Source organism: Balaenoptera physalus (genome assembly GCF_965194825.1).
Source record: "Balaenoptera physalus genome assembly, chromosome: 16".
Lineage (NCBI taxonomy): Eukaryota > Metazoa > Chordata > Mammalia > Artiodactyla > Balaenopteridae > Balaenoptera > Balaenoptera physalus.
In genome coordinates this window covers 18979253-19002345 of record NC_138898.1, presented here as the reverse complement: position 1 = coordinate 19002345, position 23093 = coordinate 18979253, and the positions used below count along the sequence as shown (strand labels likewise).

Genomic DNA, 23093 nt, shown 5'->3' with positions numbered 1-23093 from the left:
GAAGTCCTGCTCTGCCTCGCAGGACCTGGAGCAGCGCACCAGCGACATCACCTACGGGCAGTTTGCTCAGCTGTACCGCAGCCTCATGTACAGCGCCCAGAAGACGGTGCATGAGCCACCTGCCCCCACCGCCCCTGCCCTGCTCTCCCACCCCAGCCCCGCTTGCCTCAGCCCTGCTGCCCTGCTTGGGGGCGATTAGGTGCCATTTCTCCAGCTCTTCTCCTCGTGAGGCCTGCCCCTTTCTGTTGCCCCAGACTTTCTTCCTGAGAGCCCCTTCCCCACGTGGCCTCCCAGGGGCTCTCGTGCTGACCTGGTTCTGTCTCCTGCAGATGGACCTCCCCTTCCTGGAAGCCAGTGCCCTGAGGTTTGGTTTGAAGTGGGGAGGTGGGGTTCTCCCCGGGCCCCTTCGTCCCTCCCCTGGTTGATTCCCGATGCAGGTGGGAGGCAGCGGGAGCAGGGGAGCCCTGCTGGCCCATTCCGGGCGGCTGTGCTGGCCGGGAGCTGGGCCCTGCCTTCCCAGGGGCCCCTCATTGTCTGTGGCCCACGCTAGCCAGCCGGCCGCCAGGCATTTCCCTTCTCTCCCGCAGGGCGGGGGAGCGGCCGGAGCTCTGCCGGGTGTCCCTTCCTGAGTTCCAGCAGTTCCTTCTCGAGTACCAGGGGGTAGGACTGGGCTGGGGTTGGGCCAGGGTGCCGGCTGAGAGGGGCTGGGCTCACCACGGGATGGAGGCCCCTCACATGCCCCACCCTCCCACCCATCAGGAGCTGTGGGCTGTCGACCGGCTCCAGGTGCAGGAGTTCATGCTCAGCTTCCTCCGAGACCCCTTGCGAGAGATCGAGGAGCCTTACTTCTTCCTGGACGAGGTGAGCCCTGCCCCTCAGCCTCCATCAGGGAATCAGGGAGCAGACGGGCCCGCTGGAGCCCGGCCGGGTCCCTCCCGCAGTCCGTCGTGCCCCTGACCTGGACTGAGCACTCTCTCCCATGTCACCCTGTGCCGTGGCCCAGGGCAGGGGCTCATCTTCTCTTCTCTTCGCATTTGCTCCTGGGCAGTTTGTCACCTTCCTGTTCTCCAAGGAGAACAGCATATGGAACTCGCAGCTGGACGCCGTGTGCCCCGACACCATGAACAACCCCCTGTCCCACTACTGGATCTCTTCCTCGCACAACACGTGAGTGGCTCCCTTGGCCCATGCCCGACCCCGGGAGGTGGGTCTCGCCTGACCACCCCGCCCTGCTTCCCTGTCCAGGTACCTGACCGGGGACCAGTTTTCCAGCGAGTCCTCCCTGGAAGCCTACGCCCGCTGCCTGCGGATGGGCTGCCGCTGCATCGAGTGTGCGTGGGGGCTAGGCGGGGGGAGGGGGGCGGGGGAGGCCTGCCCGCTTGACTCTGGTCACCTTGCTCCCCAGTGGACTGCTGGGACGGTCCAGACGGGATGCCAGTCATTTACCACGGACACACCCTGACCACCAAGATCAAGTTCTCAGACGTCCTGCACACCATCAAGGAGCATGCCTTTGTGGCCTCAGAGTGAGTGGCGTGGCTCGGCTCCAGCTCTCTCCTGGGTCCCCTTGAATGCGCTGCCCTCCTCCCTGCCTTCCGCCTCCTGCCACCTGCTGGAGCCCGACCTTCCTGAGCCATTCACTTCCTGCACGCTTGGCCCACCTGCTCTCTCCATGGGTCCTTCTCCTCAGCCTGTGGAGCACAGTCAAGCTCTTCTCATCCTCAAAAATTAATTCCTTAACCTGGGCTCGCAAGGCCATTGTCCTGCCAGATCCTTTCCCGTCACAACCCAGAGAATTGTCTGTGCTCCTTGTGTCTCACTCTGCAGTTCCTATTGTTCCCCGCAACACGTGGTCACTAGTCTCTCCCACCTCACTGAGGGGGTCATCGGGGTCCCCCAGTAGCTAAATTTGGAGGCTGCTTGTCACCTCTCCTGACCTTGGGCGTAGGATGTCTCTCCTTGCTGCCGGGGCAGCCGCTATGACGAGATCAACTCTGGGGACACCTGTCTGCAACAGTCCCAGCCCTTGGTTTCTGCTGCACCCGGAAGTGCCTCTCTAGACCCCTCTGCTACCCCCCACAGTGGCCAGGGCCTGCCTCTTCTCTGCGGTGGCTCCCCTCTAGAAAGGACCTTGGGCCCTAGGCTCCTAACACCTCACTCTGTGAGCGTCTGAGCCGTGAGCCCTTGGAATTGCAGGATCTGTGTTATGCGCTGGTCCCCCACCCTGCAGGTACCCGGTCATCTTGTCCATCGAGGACCACTGCAGCATCGCCCAGCAGAGGAACATGGCCCAGTACTTCAAGAAAGTGCTCGGGGACACGCTTCTCACCAAGCCCGTGGACATTGCTGCTGACGGGCTCCCCTCACCCAGCCAGCTCAAGAGGAAGATCCTCATCAAGGTAGGGCTTTGGGGGCCCCACTCCTCCACTCTAGTTGTGGGTCCAGGCCTGGGTGAGGAGGTCGGGCTCCGGGCCTGGGCCTGGGAAGCCACGTCGTGGCCTGTCCCCCACAGCACAAGAAGCTGGCTGAGGGCAGTGCCTATGAAGAGGTGCCTACGTCCGTGATGTACTCTGAGAACGACATCAGCAACTCCATCAAGAACGGCATCCTCTACCTGGAGGACCCCGTGAATCACGTGAGGGCTGGGCCTGGCTGGGTCTGGCTGGGCCTGGGGGGCAGGGTGGTGAGGGGGCTCTGTTCACAGGCCTCGCTCCCGGCTCTTCCAGGAGTGGTATCCCCACTACTTCGTTCTGACCAGTAGCAAGATCTACTACTCCGAGGAGACCAGCAGTGACCAGGGCAACGAGGACGAGGAGGAGCCCAAGGAGGTGAGGGTCTGGCCCAGGGCCGGGGGCCGGGCTGGGGTCAGAGTCACCGAGTGTCTCTGCCGTCGCCCTCTGCCTTGCAGGCCAGTGGCAGCACAGAGCTGCACTCCAATGAGAAGTGGTTTCACGGGAAGCTCGGGGCGGGACGGGACGGGCGGCACATCGCCGAGCGCCTGCTCACGGAGTACTGCATCGAGACCGGGGCCCCCGACGGCTCCTTCCTCGTGCGCGAGAGCGAGACCTTCGTGGGCGACTACACCCTCTCCTTCTGGTAACCCTCCCAGCGCGTGCACACGTGGATCCGACGCTGGCAGGGGTGGCCAGGTCCCACAGTGCGTCACGCGCACACGCACTTGTAGTTAGTGCAGAACCCCTAGAGGTCCGCCCCCACCTGAGCCGTCCTCAGGGCGTCTCCTGCTTGAGGCCTGGTGCCTCGCCGCGGGTGGAGCGTGGCGTGTGGCCTGGCCTGCTGCTCACTGCCTCCCCATGTCCCCTCAGGCGGAACGGCAAAGTCCAGCACTGCCGGATCCACTCCCGGCAGGACGCAGGGACCCCCAAGTTCTTCCTGACAGACAACCTCGTCTTCGACTCACTCTATGACCTCATCACACACTACCAGCAGGTGCCCCTGCGCTGCAACGAATTTGAGATGCGCCTCTCAGAACCCGTCCCGCAGACCAACGCCCACGAGAGCAAAGAGTGAGGGAGGGGACGGGGACGGGGACGGGGTGGGAACCCGGGGGTGGTGGCCGGGGCTGACTCGGGCCCGTCCACAGGTGGTACCACGCGAGCCTGACCAGAGCGCAGGCCGAGCACATGCTGATGCGCGTCCCCCGGGATGGGGCCTTCCTGGTGCGGAAACGGAATGAGCCCAACTCATACGCCATCTCCTTCCGGTGAGGGGGTGCCCTTGGGGGGCTGGGGCGGTGCGGGCACGCCTGGTCCGGGCTGCCCTGACCCTGTGTGGCTGTTCGGTCCCTGTCAGGGCTGAGGGCAAGATCAAGCACTGCCGCGTCCAGCAGGAGGGCCAGACCGTGATGCTGGGCAACTCAGAGTTTGACAGCCTCGTGGACCTCGTCAGTTACTACGAGAAGCACCCCCTGTACCGCAAGATGAAGCTGCGCTATCCCATCAACGAGGAGGCGCTGGAGAAGATCGGCACGGCGGTGAGAGCCTGGGAGGCAGGGCGGGGCAGGCGGCACCTGACGGTCCCAGGGTGCTGTGGATGTGGGGAGCAGAGAGGCCCGGGGGGCTGCGGTGCTGCTGGGAGGGACAGCTAGCCCAGCTGGGAGCCAGGAAGGCACCCTGGAGGGAGTGGCTTCTGAGTGGGGTCTACAAGGACAGGCACGAGCTGGCTGGGTGAAGAGGTGGGGGCAGGCGTCCAAGCAGAGAGATCCCCGTGGGCCAGGATGTGGGATGCGGAGGTCCTAGAGCTCACACAGGGAGAGGGTCTGCCCAGGGCTGGGCGCAGACCAGACTCTGTCCCCAGGGCAGGGGCGCATAGGCTACAGAGGCACGGTTGTGGAGGGAGACCAGTGAGGGAGGAAGGCAGGGCTGTGGGGCGGGAGCCACAAGGGCTCTGGGCCAGGGGTGTGGCCTGGGGAAGAGGAAGGGGTCCAGCGCAGAAGGTCCACTTGAGACTCTTGTCCTTGGACCTGGGTGGCCTAGGCGAGGGCTGCCGCCTGCTGGGGCTGGGGTGTGAGAGAAGCATGCTGGGGGCCTGGGGCAGACACAGGGGGGCTTCAGGAACCGAGACTTTGGAGCCGTGGGCGTGAGGGCAGAGAGAGGAGGGGTGAGGCCAGGCCCCTGAGGTTGGGGGACCCTGGCGGACCAGGTGCGTGAAGGCGGCAGACTTGGCCCGGTGAGGAGAGGAGGGGACACGGAAGCCAGCAGCCACTTTCCCCTCTGGGCGTTAACAAAGCCCCTTCTGTCCTTTTTCCAGGAGCCCGACTACGGGGCCCTGTATGAAGGCCGCAACCCCGGCTTCTACGTGGAGGCGAACCCCATGCCGACTTTCAAGGTGCAGCCTCGGGCTCTGGGCGCAGGCAGCTGGGGAGCGTCTCTAGCTGCCTGGGGCTTGCATTCTCTGCTCAGGGCCCTTCGGGGAGAAGTGGTGTTTGTGGTTTTCCAAGGCCCGAGAGGGGGTGAGAGGTGTGCGGTTGGTGTACGACCGCGTCTCTCCCAGGGCCGACCCCTCCCCAGCCCCGTCCCTGGGGGTCAGCACCGACCCTTCCAGACTGCTCCCCGGTGACCCCTGTTTTCTCCCTGGGGGCAGTGGGGTGGGGGTGGGGCATGCTGGCCAGAAGACGGTGTTCTTTGCCCCTCCCTCCCTCCCTCCCTCCCTCCCTCACCTTGTGGAGCTCTGTCAGGGCTTTTTTCTAAGGGGTAAGGAGCTGTGCCCTTTTCCTCACCCCCTTTCCTCAGCAGCCAGGGAGCCTGGGAGAAGATTCCTTCTCCTACTTTGCAGATGAGGAATGATGGGGTCCCAGGCACACCGCAAGGCTTCCAGTCCCAGAGGAGGCACTCAGCACCCGCAGACACTCCCTTCCTAGCCTCCTGGCCTGGCTCCTGGGGCCCCGGGCAGGAGCTTGCAAGGTTCTCCCCGGACCCTGGGGAGCTTCCCTGGCAGAGGCCCTGCTCTCCCGTCCCATCTGACCTGGAGCCTCCCACAGGCCCGGGCTGAGGACGGTAGTGAGGCTGGGTCACTGGCGGTGGTGCCTGAGCCCCAGCTGGGCAGCCCCAGCGCACGTGCGTGCACACGTGTGTGCACATGTGCGTGCACACGTGAGGCCGCAGGTCAGGAGAGGAGTGGGAGGGCCTGTCTGCTTTGACCGGTGCTTCTCTTCCCCGCAGTGCGCCGTCAAAGCTCTCTTCGACTACAAGGCCCAGAGAGAGGACGAGCTGACTTTCACCAAGAGCGCCATTATCCAGAACGTGGAGAAGCAGGAAGGAGGCTGGTGAGCCGGCTGAGAGCCCGTGGTGCGGGGCCAGGCATCCTGGGCGCCGGCGGCGTGGACAGTGAGAGGGGCTTGGGCGGCACGGGCCCGCACGGGCCCCGAGGTGCACCTGCAGGGCTGCTCTTCTCTGGGGGGTTTGGGGTGGCTGCTAGGGGTCAGCATGCTGCGGCTTCCCCAGGTGGCGTGGTGACTATGGTGGGAAGAAGCAGCTGTGGTTCCCGTCAAACTACGTGGAGGAGATGGTCAGCCCTGCGGCCCTGGAGCCTGAGAGGGAGGTGAGACCGGAGCCCCGTTGGTGGGACAGGGCTCCCGTCCCCAGACTCCCTTCCTGTGCACACGCCACCACGGGCAGGGTCAGCGTGCCTGCGCGCGCACAGCCCCTCACGTGCGGTCCCGTCTGCCCCGCCGTGGCCGCGGTCTCTGATGAACGTGGGCCACGCTCGTGCTTTCACACGCCCGCGTGTCAGATGCATTTCCCGTGTGTGGGCACAGTGGGCTTGCTGACCGTCCGTGGGCTTTGCCTCCCGCAGCACTTGGACGAGAACAGCCCCCTGGGGGACTTGCTGCGGGGGGTCTTGGATGTGCCGGCTTGTCAGATAGGTGAGCCCCCAGCCCTTTCTCTGCCCCTTAGGGTCCGCAGTCCCTGGTGGCCCTCTTCAGGCCCCAAGGGAGAAAGCCGATGGCCAGACCCCTAGGGCTGCCCTCACCCTGAGCTCTCCCCATTCCTGGATGCCCTCTTGACGCCCAGGCTCCCTTCTTCACCCCTGGCCTTGACCCCTGCGTGCTCGCCCCGTGCAGGCGCTGTGGACGGTGCCACTGGCGAGCTGACGCCCACAGTCCTGATGGGCTGGTCCGTGGGTGTGACGGAGGCTTGGGGACAGGGTGGGGAGGGGCATGCGGCCTGGGGTGGCGGCGACTCATTGCTGGGCTACAGCGTCCTCAGCTGTGAGGCAGGCCTGGCAGAGCAGTGCCGCCTCCTCACGGGGTGCGTGGTGGGGACTCAGGCACGTCTGTCCCCAGCTCTGCGCTCCTCTCCCTCCCTCCCAGCCATCCGTCCTGAGGGCAAGAACAACCGGCTCTTCGTCTTCTCCATCAGCATGGCATCGGTGGCACACTGGTCCCTAGATGTGGCTGCCGACTCACAGGAGGAGCTGCAGGACTGGGTGAAGAAGATCAGGGAGGTGGCCCAGACCGCCGATGCCAGGGTGAGAGCCTGCCGGTGGCCCTCGGAGCAGTGGGGCAGCCCCGGATGGGCAGCCCCCGCCCCCACCGCTAGGCAGGGATCGGAGGAAACACACATGGTCAGCGGTATGGCATGTTGAGTTTGAGGTACCTGTGGGATGTCCAAGTGGCCCTGCTCAGTGGGCCTTTGGATACCAAGGGCAGAGGTGAGAGGACAGGTCGTGGGCTGGAAGCAGGAGTGGGTGCCCAGGGGCTTAGGGATGAGGTGGTATAGGTTGGGAACTGGGCGTGACCTTCGAGGATGTAGGTTTCAAGAAAGAGAGGCGGGGGGGTCTGATGTGTGGAGGGCGGCAGAGCAGACAGGCAGGGTCAGAACCTGAAAGTGCCCATTGGAGTTGGTAGCAGCCGTGTCAGGTCGTGGCTGGGTGGGATGGCAGTGGGCATCACAGAGCGTGGAAGGCAAGGGCACAGCCTCTGCGGGGCAGGATGGTGGAAGAACACGGAGCCCAAGCTGGGTCGGAAGGACCAGCCTCTGGAGGAGGGAGGCTCTTCCACTGAGCCTGGGACAGAGGAGGAAGTGCTCGCCAGGGTGTGGGAGCTCCTGCTCGATGCCACCCTGGCCATTTGGGGTGGGGTGGAAGGCCCGCAGTACACACCTGTGGCTGCTTTGGAGAAAGGACTCCCACGAGCCAAGCCGAGAGGGCTGGGTGCTGAGGATTTTGTCAGAGCAGGGCCCAGAAGGACAAGGCAGGAAGGACCAGGTGGTTGAAGGGATGGATCCTGAGGTCTGGGCTGAGAGGGGAAGGAAGAGTCTGAGAATAGGAGCTCCTTCTGGAAGGAAGTGGGCCTCCAGGGGTCATAGGACAGGACGGGGGCACTTGTGAATGGGCTTCCAAAGCTGAAGTCTGGCCACAGCAAGTAGTAGGTGGTTGTGTTGAGTGAGGAGAACTAAGGGGTGAGGCTTCTGGGCCAGGGCGGGTGGAAGGACGACGGTCCTTAGGACACAGAAGATAAGCCCGAGTCCCCAGCGAGGACACAAGGAAACGGGGAGGCGGCCTCTGTGCCTGATGGAGGCTTGGGTACTGAATGGTCACAGCATCACTGTGGGTGCATCCAGCTCAGGGCCCTGGGGTGTCACTGGCGCCCGGGTGGTGGTGAGGATTCCACCCTCCTAAGTCTTGGAGGGGCAGGGAGGAGAGAGGACGTTTCTGGGGTGAGACTGGGGACAGACAGTAGGGTCTGGAAGGTGTGGGTGGGCATGCCCCAGGTGGCTGGGGGCTTCCCTCTCCTGGCGGTGGGGAGGGAGGGGTCCCACCTGGGCTCAGGGCCTGTGTGTCACCAGCTCACTGAGGGGAAGATGATGGAGCGGAGGAAGAAGATCGCCCTGGAGCTCTCCGAGCTTGTCGTCTACTGCCGGCCTGTTCCCTTCGACGAAGAGAGTAAGGGTCTGGCCCAGGGGCAGTGTGGGGGTCTGGCCCCCAGCAGCGCCCGGGTGGGCGGGCTCTGTGAGCGCTCTCCCTGTTTGGCCCAGAGATCGGCACAGAACGCGCCTGCTACCGGGACATGTCGTCCTTCCCGGAAACCAAGGCTGAGAAGTACGTGAACAAGGCCAAAGGCAAGAAGTTCCTCCAGTACAACCGGCTGCAGCTCTCCCGCATCTACCCCAAGGGCCAGCGGCTGGACTCCTCCAATTACGACCCCTTGCCCATGTGGATCTGTGGCAGTCAGCTGGTGGCCCTCAACTTCCAGACCCCAGGTGAGGAGGTGGCCCGTGGGGCGGGGTCCTGCCGGGCGGCTGGGCTGGAGTCCACTGTAACCCGGCTCTTCCAGACAAGCCTATGCAGATGAACCAGGCCCTCTTCCTGGCCGGCGGGCACTGTGGCTACGTGCTGCAGCCGAGCATCATGCGCGACGAGGCCTTCGACCCCTTTGACAAGAGCAGCCTCCGCGGGCTGGAGCCGTGTGCCATCTGCATCGAGGTGGGAAGGGGACGCTCTGCTGGGCTCATTCCAGCATCAAGGCCGGGGTGCTGGTTAACGCCATGGGGCGGGGGGCACTGGACTGTCCTGGAGCTCGAGGAAGATGTAACTGTCTTCTGAGGTGGGCGTGTAGCTACCAGCCTCCCCCATGGGGCTGGGCTCTGACCAGCACAGGCTGGAGGCAGCTGGCTAAATGTGGACAGTTATTGGCACTAAGGAGTCAGGCTATCCAGTAAGGCCAAGCCATGGAGAGCCACCGCCTGGCAGGAGTGGGCAGAAGACAGGCAGGAAGCTAGTGCCAGTGGTGAGCTAGCGGCCCACCGGCGGGAATCAGCTAGACGGTACTTACTTCCTGGAACGGGGCTTGAGTGAGACGGAGGCCCCCTGCCGCCCCTCGAGGCCCCGGGGCTTGCTCTGCAGTCGCGCCCTTGAGGCCCCCGGTGAGCAGCAGTGATATGGGCAGCTTGGTGCTGTGGGGTTCAGGTGTGGGGCCTGTGCAGTCTTGGAGGAGGAGTGAGGACAGCGTGGGGGGAGCCAGGTTTCTCCTGGAGAGGAGCTCTCTATTTTTTTGTTCTAGGGGGAAGTAATTTTAAAATTTTCATGTTAAAATAGACTTGGATTTCGTGTGGAGTTGATTGCAAAAACTCACGTGAAAATTTTGGTTAAGGCTAGGACTTCTTCAAATGAACTTTTGCTGCGGCAGCTGCTCTTAGAGCCCTGATGACTTGAGGGACTTGGTGGGCAGTGTCCTTGGGGCCCAGCAGAGGGCGCACTGCCTCCGCTGGGTAGTGGGGACTTGGCATGAGTTGGAAGGACCATCCTGGGCCCATCTTTGCTTGCCTTACAGGTGCTGGGGGCCCGGCATCTGCCGAAGAATGGCCGAGGCATCGTGTGTCCTTTCGTGGAGATTGAGGTGGCTGGTGCTGAGTATGACAGCACCAAGCAGAAGACGGAGTTTGTGGGTGAGTCTCCTCTCCCCGCTCACCGTCCTCATCCTCCAGGGCACTGAAGGCCTCTCCGCACCTGTGATCCGTCCTCTCCTGGCAGTGGCCTGAGGCCTTTTGCCCTTGCTTTCGCAGTGGACAATGGACTGAACCCCATGTGGCCAGCCAAGCCCTTCCACTTCCAGATCAGTAACCCCGAATTCGCCTTCCTGCGCTTTGTGGTGTATGAGGAAGACATGTTTAGTGACCAGAACTTCTTGGCTCAGGCTACCTTCCCGGTGAAGGGTCTGAAGACAGGTGAGGACCCTTCCTAGAGACTGTGCCCCCCCCCGAGATCTGGCTTGTGGGTGAGGGGGCTTTGCTCGCCTCCCCCTTGGGCTCAGGGCCAGGCTTTCTCCTCCTAGGATACAGAGCGGTGCCTTTGAAGAACAACTATAGTGAGGACCTGGAGTTGGCCTCCCTGCTCGTCAAGGTCGACGTTTTCCCTGCCAAGGTAACCTGCGGCCAGGTGGGGCAGGGCAAGTGCCGGGCCCAGCCTCACCGGGGGCCTGGCAGCCACTGACCCCCTGTGCATCTGCCCCTGTTGAAGCAGGAGAACGGCGACCTCAGTCCCTTTGGGGGTGCGTCCCTGCGGGAGCGGGGCTGCGACACCTCGGGCCAGCTGTTTCACGGCCGGGCCCGGGAAGGCTCCTTCGAAGCTCGCTACCAGCAGCCATTTGAGGACTTCCGCATCTCCCAGGAGCATCTCACCGACCATTTTGACAGTCGGGAACGAAGGTGAGGAGGTAGAGGCGAGGTGGCCAGTGTGCAGCCTGGAGGAGGGGGCCTGAGAGACGGGAAGGAGTGGCTGATCCGCCTTCGGTTTCTCTACCTCCTGTTGGCCTGTGGGCTGTTCCCCTGGGCTGCAAGGCCCGCTGCTGGTAAGGACACTCTCCCCTTCTGTCCAGGGCCCCGCGAAGGACTCGGGTCAATGGAGACAACCGCCTCTAGCTGTGCCCCAGCCTCGTTGAGAGCAGCGGGTGCTGTGCACCTCACGGAGGGCCGTGGACTGGGTTCCTGGAAAGCTGCCTGCGTGGCAGCCTTCCTGGCCTTGCCACCTGGAGCCTGGATTCCAGCAGTGGACGCTAGACGGAAAGCATGCCGTTAATGAAATGTATCACTCACTATTCGGGGCCTCCGCGCCCCAGCTCTGGGTGAAGGCAAAAACTGTACTGTGTCTCGCATTTAAGCACACACATCTGGCCCTGCCTTCTGGAGATGGAGCCTTCCATCTGTGGGACCAGGACCACGGCCGCAGCCTCTCAGAGAGAGAGGCTGCCTCAGCCGGCAGCACGGGAGGCTCTGAGGGGCCACTGACATTCCTGAGAGGAGGGAAGGAGGAGCAGCTTTGCTGGGTTAGGGCGACGAAGTTTACATAGTCCTGTAGCTTTAAAACCACAGCCGGGAAGGGAGGGAGGGTAGGTGTTCCCGCAGTTCGGCCCTGGAGCCAGGGCGGAGGAGCACAGAGCCTGCCTGGAGAGGAGGACACAGCACAAGGGCACGTTGCCCACGACCAGGAGCACCACCCAGCCTGACAGACGCGGGGCCGCGTGGGAACATAGCAGCACTGGGCAGCTGGGCTGCGGAGGGTTGCCCCGAGAGGGCCAGCGGAGGAGGCCGAGCCCTGGGGTGTCCCCTGGAGCGGGGACAGTGACGACGTGCCCAAGGCCACAGCAGCACCTCGGGGCCATGGGAGGACGAGGGCCCCGGGGCTGGACGTGCTGGGCTGTGGTGCCACCTGCCTGTGGCCTGGACACAAGCCTGAAGCACCTGCTCACCAGGGTGGACCTGTTTGGGCGCTGGACGTGCTGGGTGGCGACTCCTCCCGCGTGGTCAGCGAGGACGTGCCTGCATTCACGCCACGTCCCCCGAGATCCACAGCAAGGCGACAGCTTGGTCAGGACGATCGGCACCAGTGGGGCCAGAATGGAAAAGCCGGTCACCAAGGCAGAGGTCAAGCTGGGCACTGTCCCCGTACATTCAGGAAACTCCTGCACACAAGTAACGCGTCCTCCCTCAGCAAGGCACCCTCCGCAGCCCCAGCAGGCTGGCTGCGAACCCCAAATCAGACTGAAGACCACTTTCCCTGTTGCATCGAAAGACCTTGGATCTGAATCTGCCGGATGACAGTGCAAGGGGATGCTGTCTGAGATGATCTCAAGTATTTGTGAAATCAATCAAATCCTGTTTGCTAATAGACGTACATGATGTTGGAGTATGGAATTTTAAAGTTTATTTTTTGCACACTCTATTTCTCACGATCTTCATTACTTCACATAGGATGTCTGATTTTCTACGTCTTCCACTTTGACCTGAAAGCTGCTTGGTGAGGGGATTGAGGAAGCAGAATGAACGAACTTATCTGCACTGTGGCAGAACTGTTATTTTTACGGATTTTACAGCTCAACTAACAGTGTTACCTTTTCAAGATTTATATATACTCTTCAGAAGAACCACTGAGCCGTTAAAGCCTTGTTATTCAATCCTAATAGTGATTCAGTTTTCTATAGCTTACTTTTAGGATAGATGGTAAATTATTTAACATTATATTAAACTTTCCATATCATGGACTGTAAACCGAAGGAAATTATACAATTTCTGAGAAAACGTATTGATTTATTTAAACTAATTCTGAAGTTGTATTTGAAAGTATGACCTCACAGTCAGCTGTCCATAGCAAACATGTCTATATATGGTTGCCAACGTTTGGTTTATAATTTAAATGTTAATAAAAATTTTAAATTTTATTGGAAAAGCTTTCCTTCTGAAAAGGACTTTAAAAAATAGAATTATTTTCCTTCTCGATGGTATTGTAATGACGTTTTGCTCCTCCCGCTCCCCACCCTTGGAGGGAAGCGTCTGAGAGGAGAGCAGTGGTGGGCTGCCTGCCCTGCTGGCAGGGGTTGATTTGGGATGTTAAGCACCGTCAGGAATGGGCAAGGCGGGGTGGGGGGAGTGGGGAGGAGAAGACAGAGCAAAGCCTGTTCTGGTGATGGAGGTTTCTTTAAAGGCAAGGAGAACACAGGATGCTTTCCCTCAGGAAGGAAAGAGGGATTAAGGAGCTGCCGGCCTCACAGGGGACAGGCAGCTGGGTGCTGAAGGTCACTCACTGCTGCGCTCAATGGCAGTTTCTGTCCAGCTGGTGAGAAGACCCAAGGAAGGCGATGGAAGGTTGGGGAGGACAGAGGCCGGGGTTCAGGCCCGGGGGCGTGAAGGTGCTTCAGCATAGCCAGCATTCAGCTCCCGCAAACCTGCTGACCGCACCTGGGCGCAGGGCTGGCCGTTTGCTAGCTCTGTTGCCCTCTTAAGATCTAACTAACTGCCAGATAAATTATCCTCATGTCCTTTACCCTTTAACTTGTGTGTTCTTCTGGAGGCTCGGCAAAGCCTGCTGCTGCCTGGAGACTTGTCACCTAGGGATGCTTGCCTGGTGGTTATTCTGCAGTAGAAGCAGGTAAGGAGTTTCTGTTCACTTCCCAGGTCCCGCAGATCTTCCCTCTGGGCTACGGGGAGGTGTGTGGCCACGCCCTCCTCCAGCTCTTCCACTGAGGGCGTGGCAGCATAGAGTGCAGCCTGCCTGTGAGCAAGCCCAGGTTTCCGTGGGTAGCCAGCTTTCACGGTGACCAGGAAGCAACCAGAGTCCCCTTCCCAGTTCCGCAGAAACCTCGCCTTAAAAAAGAAAAAAAAAAGCATTCAAACGTACATTTCTGGGTGCCACTCTGGTTGCCTCTGTAGCTTGCAGACAAAATCTCTGTGCCTAGAACACGGTTTAATGGGCCCTGCCCTTCCCTTCCTGTGGCTATTTTTGTAATGGTCTGTGCTGGTGTGGATTGAAAATTACGCTGTACAGAGAAAAGAGCTGCCTGCCTGATGGCTGCGTGGGGACAGGCATAGTAAGCCAGCCCAGGAAGCCTGAGAAGATCTGTCATTGAAAAGACGCAGGTAAGTGTAATCGGTTGGTTGGTTGCTAGAATGGTCATTGGCACACCACCCTGGTGTGATAATGCAGGTAGGTACCCAAGCATGGTCGCTGGCCTTGGAGAGGCCAAGAATTTTTTGAAGGCAAGCCACAGGTGGATTTAGTTGTCAGTTTAGAGCATCCCTTTTCTGTATCACAAATCAGACCAAGACATACATTCCCCAAGTTCTCAGATTTGGGGCCAGTCCTGGTCCATTGTAGACCCCCTCTGAGTACCATCCACCTGGAGAACAGGGATCACAGTTTAAAATGTTTCTTGTCGTCTCTGAACTACATCAGCTGGAGCACACCTGCTCGGGTTCTTGCTGGCCCCTTGGCTTTCTTCCTGGAGCTTTGTGGTCTGACTCAGAGGAGGATGGTCTTTTCCCTCGGACAAGAAGGTGGTAGGTGGGAATTAACCTAGGCTTTCCTGACCTGTGTTTTCCCAGAGTCTTATGGGCAGGAGAAGAAAGCTTTTCTAACCAGTGACGGAAGAGGTTCTGTGCTGGCCGTTGGGTAAGGAACCATCTGTGCCGTCATGTGACTTCCCTGGCTGTGGGTGTAGACCACTTTCATTTTCCCAGGACATCCCTCCTTTACTGGCTCTGCTGTCTCAGGCAGCCTCACTGACCTGAGACACACCTCCTCCTGGCTCTCCTACGATAGCCAGGTGACTGCCTTTGCCTTTCACTGCAAGTGTCTTGATCCTTCTTCCTAGTGGAAAGCAGGACAGCAAATTGGAGCAAATGCACAGATCAGCGTCACCTCGAATTCCTGCAGACATGACAATGGTTGAATGACCCAGGAGGCCCAGTGTTGGTGGTGGGGGGGACTGGGGGGAGACCCTCCCTGGGGATGGGACGTCCTGGCTCACGGTGGGGAGTGGCCTGCCTCACCACACGCGCACACAGCACCGCCTACAAGGACAGGGGCTTTCTGCAGCCTGAGCAGAGGGCTCAGGTCAGGGAGACCCCCCTCCACGGTCTGTGGTCCTCAGCGCTGAGGGCAGGGCCTCCCTCCGGACCTGAACGTCATCACCCACGGCTGCGCCTAGGGCTAGACACTCACTGGCCTCCCGGCTTGAGCTCATCATCTCTCACCACCTCGGTTCTGTTGGGCGAGAAAACAACGCTAAGTAGTACCAGGTCACCCCACCGAACGAGCTCATGGAACAGAACGCGGTCGTCCTCCGGGCCATGTCAGCTGAACTGATCGAATCCTGTCTCAGCCTGAGAGTCCTCAGTGGGTCTTCCAGGGTCAGTCTGGGGTTCTGTTCCCTGCTGGAGGCCACTGCAGCTGCCCCAAGGACACCCACAGTGACCCCTGGCTGCCACTGCTGCCCACTCTGTCGTCCACGGTTGGGTCCTCGGCGAGCTGCTGCCTGTGTCTGCAGCCACCACGGCGTCAGCTGACGGGCTTCAGGGTTCCACACTCAGCTGGTCTAGCTCCCGAGTACTTGCTTTTTAGGTTCGGCACAAAGCTGCTTCCCCAAGACTTAAGCTGGCCTCCAGAGGGCCAGGTCAGGAACGGGGCCTGGTGTGCCCCTGGATGTCCTGCCTTGGTGTGTCCCCGCCCCAGGGGCTTTGTCAGGGGCCCCTTCTCCCGTTGGCACAGGCCCTGAGCGTCACCCCAACAAGATTCAATTGCTTTGAACATTAGAAGTTGGCCTTTAATCCTATTCCTTCAAGGCCCCAGAGTCCTTAGACATATTCGCCACCCTCTCCTTAGCAAATGACAAGCTTATCATCAGTACCCTCCTCCCAGAGGGCTGATGGCTCCAGGTCTGACTCAGTTTCCCTTTGTCCAGCATAAATTCCGCAACGCTGCACTTCCTTCCCCAAGGAGGCACTCCAGTGACCAGCGCGTGCGAGACGGGCGAGCTGGAACTTTCCTGGAGTGCCTGAGGGAAACTGCCCCACTCACCCCTCCGCGTTGTGGGTCTTGCCCACAGGGTAAATCAGGAGATAGAAGTGTTCTCAGCTTTCTTTGATTCCCCCACAAAATAGTCAGCAGATGAGAAATGTGTTTACGTTTTTATTTAGGAGCAATCGAAAGATTTTCAGTACCATTTCGGCCCATTTCAAATTGTACAAGCAGTTTGTCCCTGTTCCCCTCCCTTATCCAAATCCACAGATACAAAATCTAGGAAATGTGCAATTTGCATCTTAGAAATAGCAGCATCCCCACAGGGGACCTCGTGAGGCCCGGAGACTCAGCCCGGAGAGGGCAGCCCACCCCTCCTGCCCCGGCACAGCCCCGGTCCAAAGGCAAGTTCCATCTTTCTGTTAAAAACATTTCCCCAGAGCAAAGAACCCCCTTCCAGCCAGGCCCGGTGACAGCCAAAGTGTGCCTGTGCCTCTCTCTCGGTTTGGTCTCTCACATGCAGCCACTGCAGGAGGAGGGGCCCTCTGGACAAACAGAAGCCGGGCAGTGGCCTCTTAGCACCAAGACGATGGCTTCTTCGGCGTCTCCGGGAGACGGGAAGCGCACCACAAGCCAGCTGCCCCTGCCCTCTCCAGCCTCCCTTCCACAGATACCCTCGCCCTCAGGGAACAAAGGGTCTGAGCTGAAGACCAGACCAGTAGTGGGTGGCAGAAAACCAGGAACCTGCAGGCCTCTGGCAACCTCTTCCCGACTTGCACAAAGGCCACGCCACTCAGTACCTTTTCAGTCAACCACGTGGTTGTGGGGGAGGACAAGGTCTCTTTCCAACAACAACGATGGCACAGTCCGGCCCTCCCGACGCACTGAACAAGGCGGTGCTGGGGAGCAGGGTGGGAACCCGCTGCCGGGGGGCGAGCACCTCTCCCCGCCCGCATCACCCAGTGGCCTGCCGACCAGGCTGCATCCGCTGAGGGCGGCGCTGGCTCTCCGGGCCACGTCTGCAGCAAACCGCAGGACAGGGCCGCGGGCCGGGCCGGGCCGGGGCCGGGGCCGGGGATGAATGACAGTCTCTCTCTGAACACAAATTACAGGATTAGCAGGCACCCCTCTGCGGGTGCCTGCTCTGCGCCGACTCCTGAGAAAGACCACGGGCCTGCAGCTTCCTGTGCTCCTCGACTCCAGACGGCCTCCACCCGAGACATTCCACCTCCAACTCCGGTCACATCGGGGGCCTTCAAACCACTCATTAAGGGAAGGAACAGACGTCATAAAGCATTAGCCAAGAAAAGCTACTCAACACACACGCGGCGGAGCCCGGCTCCCGAATTCAGGAAAGGGCGCTCACGGCAGGTAAGCACACAGACCCCTCTCAGGTCCCCACCTGCCACCTGCCCCGAGTGGGCAGCAGGAGAGACTCCTGCAGCCGGAGGGAAGACAGCCCCTCCACCCCGTGGGGCTCTGGCCCGAGCAGCCTGAGGGCTGTGAAAGCCTGGGGCCCAGGACAGCAACGCAGGAATCCTCACGGTCCCGCACACCACGAGATAGGATAGTCACAACGCGAGGCAGCAGGTGCTGGCCCCGCCCCTGTCCACAGGGTCAGCGGCGCCTGCTCACCCACCCCCCCCGGGCCCCACCCCTGCTCAGGTAGGATGGTTGGTTCCCGCGGGGTCCAGGCTGTCGGTCTCCAGTCGGACTGCAGCACTGGGGCTCCAAGCAAAGGAGAGGCCGGATTGACAGGCAAGTCACCGGTTCTTCAGGGTTGAAGAACCACAGAGCGCGCCTCCTGCCCCCTCCGGGGGAGCGTTCCACCTGCTCCTCCTCCCGCTCGGACTCTGGGTCAACCTGGGGGAGCTGCCGTCAGCCCTCGGCCCCCTCCCCAGCGTGACGGCACTGGGAACACACACAGATGGCAGCAGAAACGAATTCCAACCGAGGTCCGTGGGTTCCATCTAGACCTAGAGCTGGGCCGGGCAGCAAGCCCAGCGGCTCTATGATCCCCACCTCCACCCTCCACTCACTCGGCCCAAGTCAGCATCCAACCCTTGGTTGAGAGGTTGCCTGCAGCCGCCTCAGCCCCAGCATTGTTGCATGGCTCGGCTACTATGAATGGACCACAGGAGACAAAACAGACTGAAGCCTTGCTCCGGGAGGGGCCCGTTCAGGAGAGGGCATGGGCTTCACACTCCCCACTTCTTTGGGTGTTGGAGCTTCTGTGAGGGCAGGTGCTCCCCCAGTCACATGGAGATGGCCCCCCAGTCCCGGGCAGGAAGGCTGGGAGGGCCTGTGCTCCCGAGAAAGGAAGCGAAGGAAGCCGGTTCAGGAGAGCTGGAGAGGGGCCTCCAGTGGGAGTGGGGAGGATGGAGCCCCGTTACTCTCCTGACCTGGGCAGGCTGCCGGCTTCCGCCTGGAAGGGCTGGCCACGCGGACCTTTACGTGTCTAGAGGACTTTTCTTCTCCAGCACATAACTGAGCCTTGCCAATCAATGGGATACAGGACAATCTAGACATAATACAAAAGGTGAGTCAAACCAATAACCTGCCCCAGGTAAAGTCTGAGTGAGGAAAAAGGGGGAAGAAACTTTAGGAAAAGCCCAAACTCCAGGTCTGGTTTGTTTAAGATTTTCTTCTTGGCTGGTTCTTCTCTCCTGCAAAGTGCCTTTATCCACTTGGGCTGCGATGTCTGAACAGACAAAGCCACTCCAACCCAAGGATTCTGGTCCGAGAAGAGCGCAGGAAGACAAGAGGCAACCGGGCCCAAGGCAGGGCGGCACAAGCAGGGAGCTGTGGGTGAGGAGGTGCACTAAAAGGGCGATGCTAAGCCTCTGTGGAAGGCAGCCTGGCACACGGGGGAGAGGGGGTGTGTCACAGGACCTACCACGGGACCACGGACTGAGCAGGACAAAGCCCATGGCACGCACATCTCGGCCTGGAGAACATGCTGAGACTTCCCGGTGGGACGGCCTCCCAGGGCCGTGAGCGCATTCGGGAGCCTGCAGGTACCACCGACCCTCGCCCACCTCCCACCTTTGCTTCCCGACAGCAGGGCGGACACTCGGCTGCAAAAGGAGCTCCAAGTCATACAGGGCCACCCACCCCAGGTGCCACGAGTCCTCCAGCCAGGCTTTCCACTTCAGGAGCCCACGACTCAGGAAAACGAGAGCCCGCCTTCCAAATCACAAAGCTCCTCAATAGTCAAGAATTAATATACGTAATCAAAGTATGCAAAGTATCTGTATCATAAATCCAGGTTTCCTTTATCAGAATGGTGATCTGGGCACACCTATTAAAACTGGATCTACAACCCCATGTAAAAAATATAATAAACCAAACATGTACAAGACACAGGCAACAAGAAACACTGACATATTTCACCATCTCTGATGAGTCCAAGTGCATACAGAGAAGAGGGGAAAGATTAGTCACCTTACAAAACAAGCTTTTTCTTTGGGAGAGACTAACCCCACCCTACTTCCCTCAACTCTAGAGCCCACAGACTGCCCTCTCCTGAAGGCAGCAGCACAGTCTAACCCTGGGTGGGGCACAAACCGTGGTGACCTCCCTGGCCACGGGGCTGGCTGCAGCCGTCCTGCATCCCCACCGAACTCTGGCACGCGCCGGCTCCGGGCTGCTGTGCCTGCGTCTCTGTAGCCGGTTGGCTGTGTTCCTGGTTTTGCCCCCAGGGCCCTGGGTACCTGCTGCGACGTCCCTTTAGGCACCTGCTCGATGAACCAACCATTTCTGTCTCCATCACCTCATTCCTTAGTCACTCGGGTCCGAGAGCAAAGGAAGGAGGAGGGTCTGTCCAGCCTGGGCAGTCTCGCCGTTTGGGGGGTGGCCCTGGCTAGCGGGCAGGCTGACGCCTGTGAGCAAAACCTGCCCGCGGGCAGCACCGTGACGCTTCCACCTTTTAAGGACGAGCTGGTGCTGAGGTCGGGGCCCTATGTCCTGCGTGAACCTGTCCACCATGTAATTTATGTTTTCTGTTTCGCTGTTTGGGTTGTAAATGACGTGAATACAAATAAAATAACCAAGAAACTCCTCTGTAAAGACACGGCCCTCGGCCGGGGCACGCAGGGCTCTGGGAGTGACGCCGGCAGGGTGGTGTCGCGGACACTCTGAGGTGGCTTCGCGCGGGGCCGCCCCGGCCTCCCCCGCAACTCCCCGACACGGGCTGCTCTCCCCAACACCCACGTGCCACGTCAGGCGTACGCGTCACAAGTAAAGCATCACACGAGTATCTGTGCTGTATATGGATACATATAAATTAATCTGCATGTACATAACCACTACAGGAAGAGTTCTAGGTGTCTGTTCTCTGAAGGAAGGCAATCATTCGCCATCCTGGGCAAGTCCGCAAAGAGGCCTTGGGGCTAAATATGGAAAGGACACAAAAACAGGCTGCCAAACTTGCCAAGTCCTCACAAGTCACCTGTTTGAAACAAAGAAGAGGTGGTCCCTAACGGGACAGGGCAAGCGAGAGGAGACGCTTTAGAAGAACAATGGTGCAAGGGCTTTTGGTTTACGAAGAAAAGCCTCTCCTGGAGGCAGGAGGCGCGACCCCCATCTCTGTGCTCAAAGCCAAACCCGCGAGGTGCCTGCCTGGCCCAGTTCCCGGGGGGTGGGGTGGGGGAGAAGGACTGTGCCCAACAGCCCCCACCCCCCAGTATTTCTTGCCCAAAGCCCCTGCCCTCTCTCTGGGGTCTCCGAGGCCTTGGTGCTCTGAGAAGCAGGTGGTTTCTGGGAGGTGATGCACCTTTGCCAGCCCCCTCTTTACCTGCTGCTCTCAGGGCAGCCGGTCTCGGGGAGATAGGGATTTACCGTTTAGCACAGCTCTGTAGGCAAGTTTCTCAATGTTTCAAAGGCACCTTTTCCTGTGACTTTTCTCAATTAAAAAGATGGATATGAGGGGTTAGGCTAAAGTAGACAGAGATCCTGTTTCCAAGTTTGGGGATATAAATATAGAACTTTAAAAACATCCTCACAAGGACCTGTCCAGCGATGTCCAGCATGCCAACCAGGCCCCAGGCACGGGGGCCAGGAGGACTCTGGGTCTTCTGCTGGGAACTCCACATGCAGGTCTTTGTGCTGAGGGCCACCCGGCTCCGATAATTCCGAGAAGTCCCCGAATCCCGCCAGCTCTCAGTCTAACCAGGCGAGCGTGGGCCTTCCTTCCCAAACCAAAGACGGCTCAGGAGTGAGGGTGGATAGAGGGCAGAGAGAGCCCCAGCGGCTGTGTGCCTTCACTCCCATCCCCCATCCCTGTTTCGCTTGTCAATTTTCCTCTAAACGTGTCTAGACTGAAAAAAAAAAAAAAAAAAAAAAAAAAGGCGGCACATAGGTCAGTACATTAGGCTTAATAACAAATGTTTCTTTAGTTGATCTGATCACTGAAGAGTTATGGTCCATGATTCAAACTCCTATGAAAAAGCAGAATTACTGTAACAACTTACGAGAGTGGTAAGCATCAAACACTAATCACGTAACCGGTCAGTTTTCTGAACTGTGGGTAACAGCGGGTTCTGCACCGATCATCCCGTAAGGCGAGGCAAACCTGCTATGCAATGTTGCTGGTCACCGCTTAAGGAGCAGAGGTCTATTCAAAGGTGCCGACTTCCTGGAGGAGCGCAGAGGGGGCCCCAGCGGTTGCAGGTGCGGTTCTGAGCGTGTGATAACCCCGGCCTGACCGTGGAAGGTGCGGGAACACGCAGCCCAGCGATCTCCAGAGAACAGACATGGGGCATTTCCAGAGATGATGTAAAAGACCATGTACTGCTTTGCTAACCAAAGTTTCTATGTAATGGAAGTGTTTATAATCTGATGTTTTATTAAATGTGTATAGGCAGATTTATATGTTAAAAACTTGATTCTGTGTCTATGAATATGAAATCTGAACTATTTATCCACTGGAAGGCAAAGGAAAGGTCCTACATTGTGGGCGGAAGAACTGACAGACGCTCCTCCCTGCTCGCTGGGGTGGCGGGCCGGGTGGCGGGCCGGGTGGCGGGCCGGGTGCGGGCGGCGGCAGGCTTGGCCGTGTGGAGACCTGTGTGAGCCTGGCGGGCTGGGTACGGCAGCGGCCCATGGCAGCAGAGAGGGGTCAGGCCCTTCCACGTGGAGGGCGGCCGCCCTGGCCAGGCCTTCACAGCCGTCGGTTCCGGTTCAGTCAGTTTCTGAGGAGAAAACACAGGCCGTCACCTCTGCATGCATCGCCAGGATGGCCCGTCCTCCCACATCTGGGGACTTAATCCCACCGCCCCGGCCTTCCCACCAGCCCCTCCCTGCCTTCCAGCCCGAGGGAAGGTGGGGAAGGGCGTGTGGGCTGAGGACAGGATGCTGGCTAAACCCAGCGGGGCACTGGGACCACCCAGGGACCACCCGAACCGGGGCGTGGAGCCGGGGCGGGAGCCTGACTTCTCTGGGCCGGGAACCCTCACCGTGCGCCACCCTCCCCCATCCCCGGCTCTCCAGGGAACGCTGCTGTCGCACAGCAGCAGCTGGTCTACTTCCTAATGTGTGTCCCACCGATGCCCTCCCTTCATTTGTCGGGGGGGCTGTTCGGAGAGGCCCTCACCCTCGATGCTTACAGGTGGGGCCCCGGTGTCGAGGCTGGCTCGGGAAGCTGCGAGAAACCAGCTACAGACAGACAGGCCCTCCTTGTCCCCTCGGGTACCTCCCTCAGCCAGAAGAGGGTGACGCCACGATGGCACAGCCGCCCCGGCCACTCCTGTTCTGTCCCACCTAGGACACCAGCTCCTTGCTTAGTGTTGGAGCTACCAGCTGAGGGGAGCCGGTGGATTTAAACCCATTCATCCCAACTCCAGGTTAGCATTTTTAATTGTGGTCAAATATACATGACATAAAACCTACCATTTTAACCATTTTTAATAAGTCTACAATTAAGTGGCATTAAGTACATTCACAATGTTGTGTAACCACCACCCTATTTCCAGCTACAAGAATGTAATTTAAAAAAAAAAAAAAGAATATAATTCAGTAGAATTTCAATTAAAAAAAAAAACCTAAAGAAATTAGTTTTTCCTAGTGCCCAGCAATCTGCCATTTTGCTGGCAGAGCCAAAGCCAGGGGTAGGCAGGCCCGGTGCTGGAGAAGGTGCCTGAGGCAACCCGCCCTGTGAGCCCACACCTGTTCCCTGGTGCCCATGATGCTCCTTGCGGGGACCTCACTGACTCACAGGGGATTGGAGGAAACAAGGTCAAGTCCAGAAACGCCGGCCCTGGAACCACCTTCTAAAGGTCCCAAATCAGGGAATCTGGGAATCCAGATACTTCCTTGGTTTCCACAGCCTCCCATGAAGAGCTCAGCTA

At 59.7% G+C, this 23093-nt stretch overlaps 2 protein-coding genes across 13 annotated transcripts in view; one reads left to right on the top strand and one right to left on the bottom strand.

Annotated features, from left to right (window-relative positions):
• PLCG1 (phospholipase C gamma 1) overlaps positions 1-12673 on the top strand; it is a 35513-nt gene extending 22840 nt beyond the window's left edge. For 2 of the 3 annotated variants that reach the window (XM_082430090.1, XM_082430088.1), the window contains exons 7-33: positions 23-106; positions 330-364; positions 588-660; positions 760-861; positions 1049-1167; positions 1246-1331; positions 1406-1526; positions 2231-2399; positions 2513-2635; positions 2727-2828; positions 2909-3096; positions 3324-3524; positions 3602-3721; positions 3811-3991; positions 4768-4845; positions 5679-5782; positions 5961-6057; positions 6313-6382; positions 6830-6987; positions 8307-8403; positions 8496-8720; positions 8795-8943; positions 9791-9905; positions 10023-10184; positions 10292-10380; positions 10477-10664; positions 10835-12673. In XM_082430090.1, the coding sequence (XP_082286216.1) occupies positions 23-106; positions 330-364; positions 588-660; positions 760-861; positions 1049-1167; positions 1246-1331; positions 1406-1526; positions 2231-2399; positions 2513-2635; positions 2727-2828; positions 2909-3096; positions 3324-3524; positions 3602-3721; positions 3811-3991; positions 4768-4845; positions 5679-5782; positions 5961-6057; positions 6313-6382; positions 6830-6987; positions 8307-8403; positions 8496-8720; positions 8795-8943; positions 9791-9905; positions 10023-10184; positions 10292-10380; positions 10477-10664; positions 10835-10877 (3279 nt within the window). In that variant the 3' untranslated portion in view covers positions 10878-12673. The remainder of the gene's footprint in view (positions 1-22; positions 107-329; positions 365-587; positions 661-759; positions 862-1048; positions 1168-1245; positions 1332-1405; positions 1527-2230; positions 2400-2512; positions 2636-2726; positions 2829-2908; positions 3097-3323; positions 3525-3601; positions 3722-3810; positions 3992-4767; positions 4846-5678; positions 5783-5960; positions 6058-6312; positions 6383-6829; positions 6988-8306; positions 8404-8495; positions 8721-8794; positions 8944-9790; positions 9906-10022; positions 10185-10291; positions 10381-10476; positions 10665-10834) is intronic. The other variant, XM_082430089.1, reaches the window with a different exon arrangement.
• ZHX3 (zinc fingers and homeoboxes 3) overlaps positions 1-23093 on the bottom strand; it is a 205317-nt gene that overhangs the window by 49681 nt on the left and 132543 nt on the right. For 4 of the 10 annotated variants that reach the window (XM_082430136.1, XM_082430135.1, XM_082430134.1 and 1 more), the window contains one exon: positions 15906-21938. In XM_082430136.1, coding sequence (XP_082286262.1) covers positions 21928-21938 — 11 coding nt within the window. In that variant the 3' untranslated portion in view covers positions 15906-21927. Of the gene's footprint in view, positions 1-15905; positions 21939-23093 lie in introns of those variants that run through there. The other 6 variants (XR_014254799.1, XR_014254801.1, XR_014254797.1 and 3 more) reach the window with 6 other exon arrangements.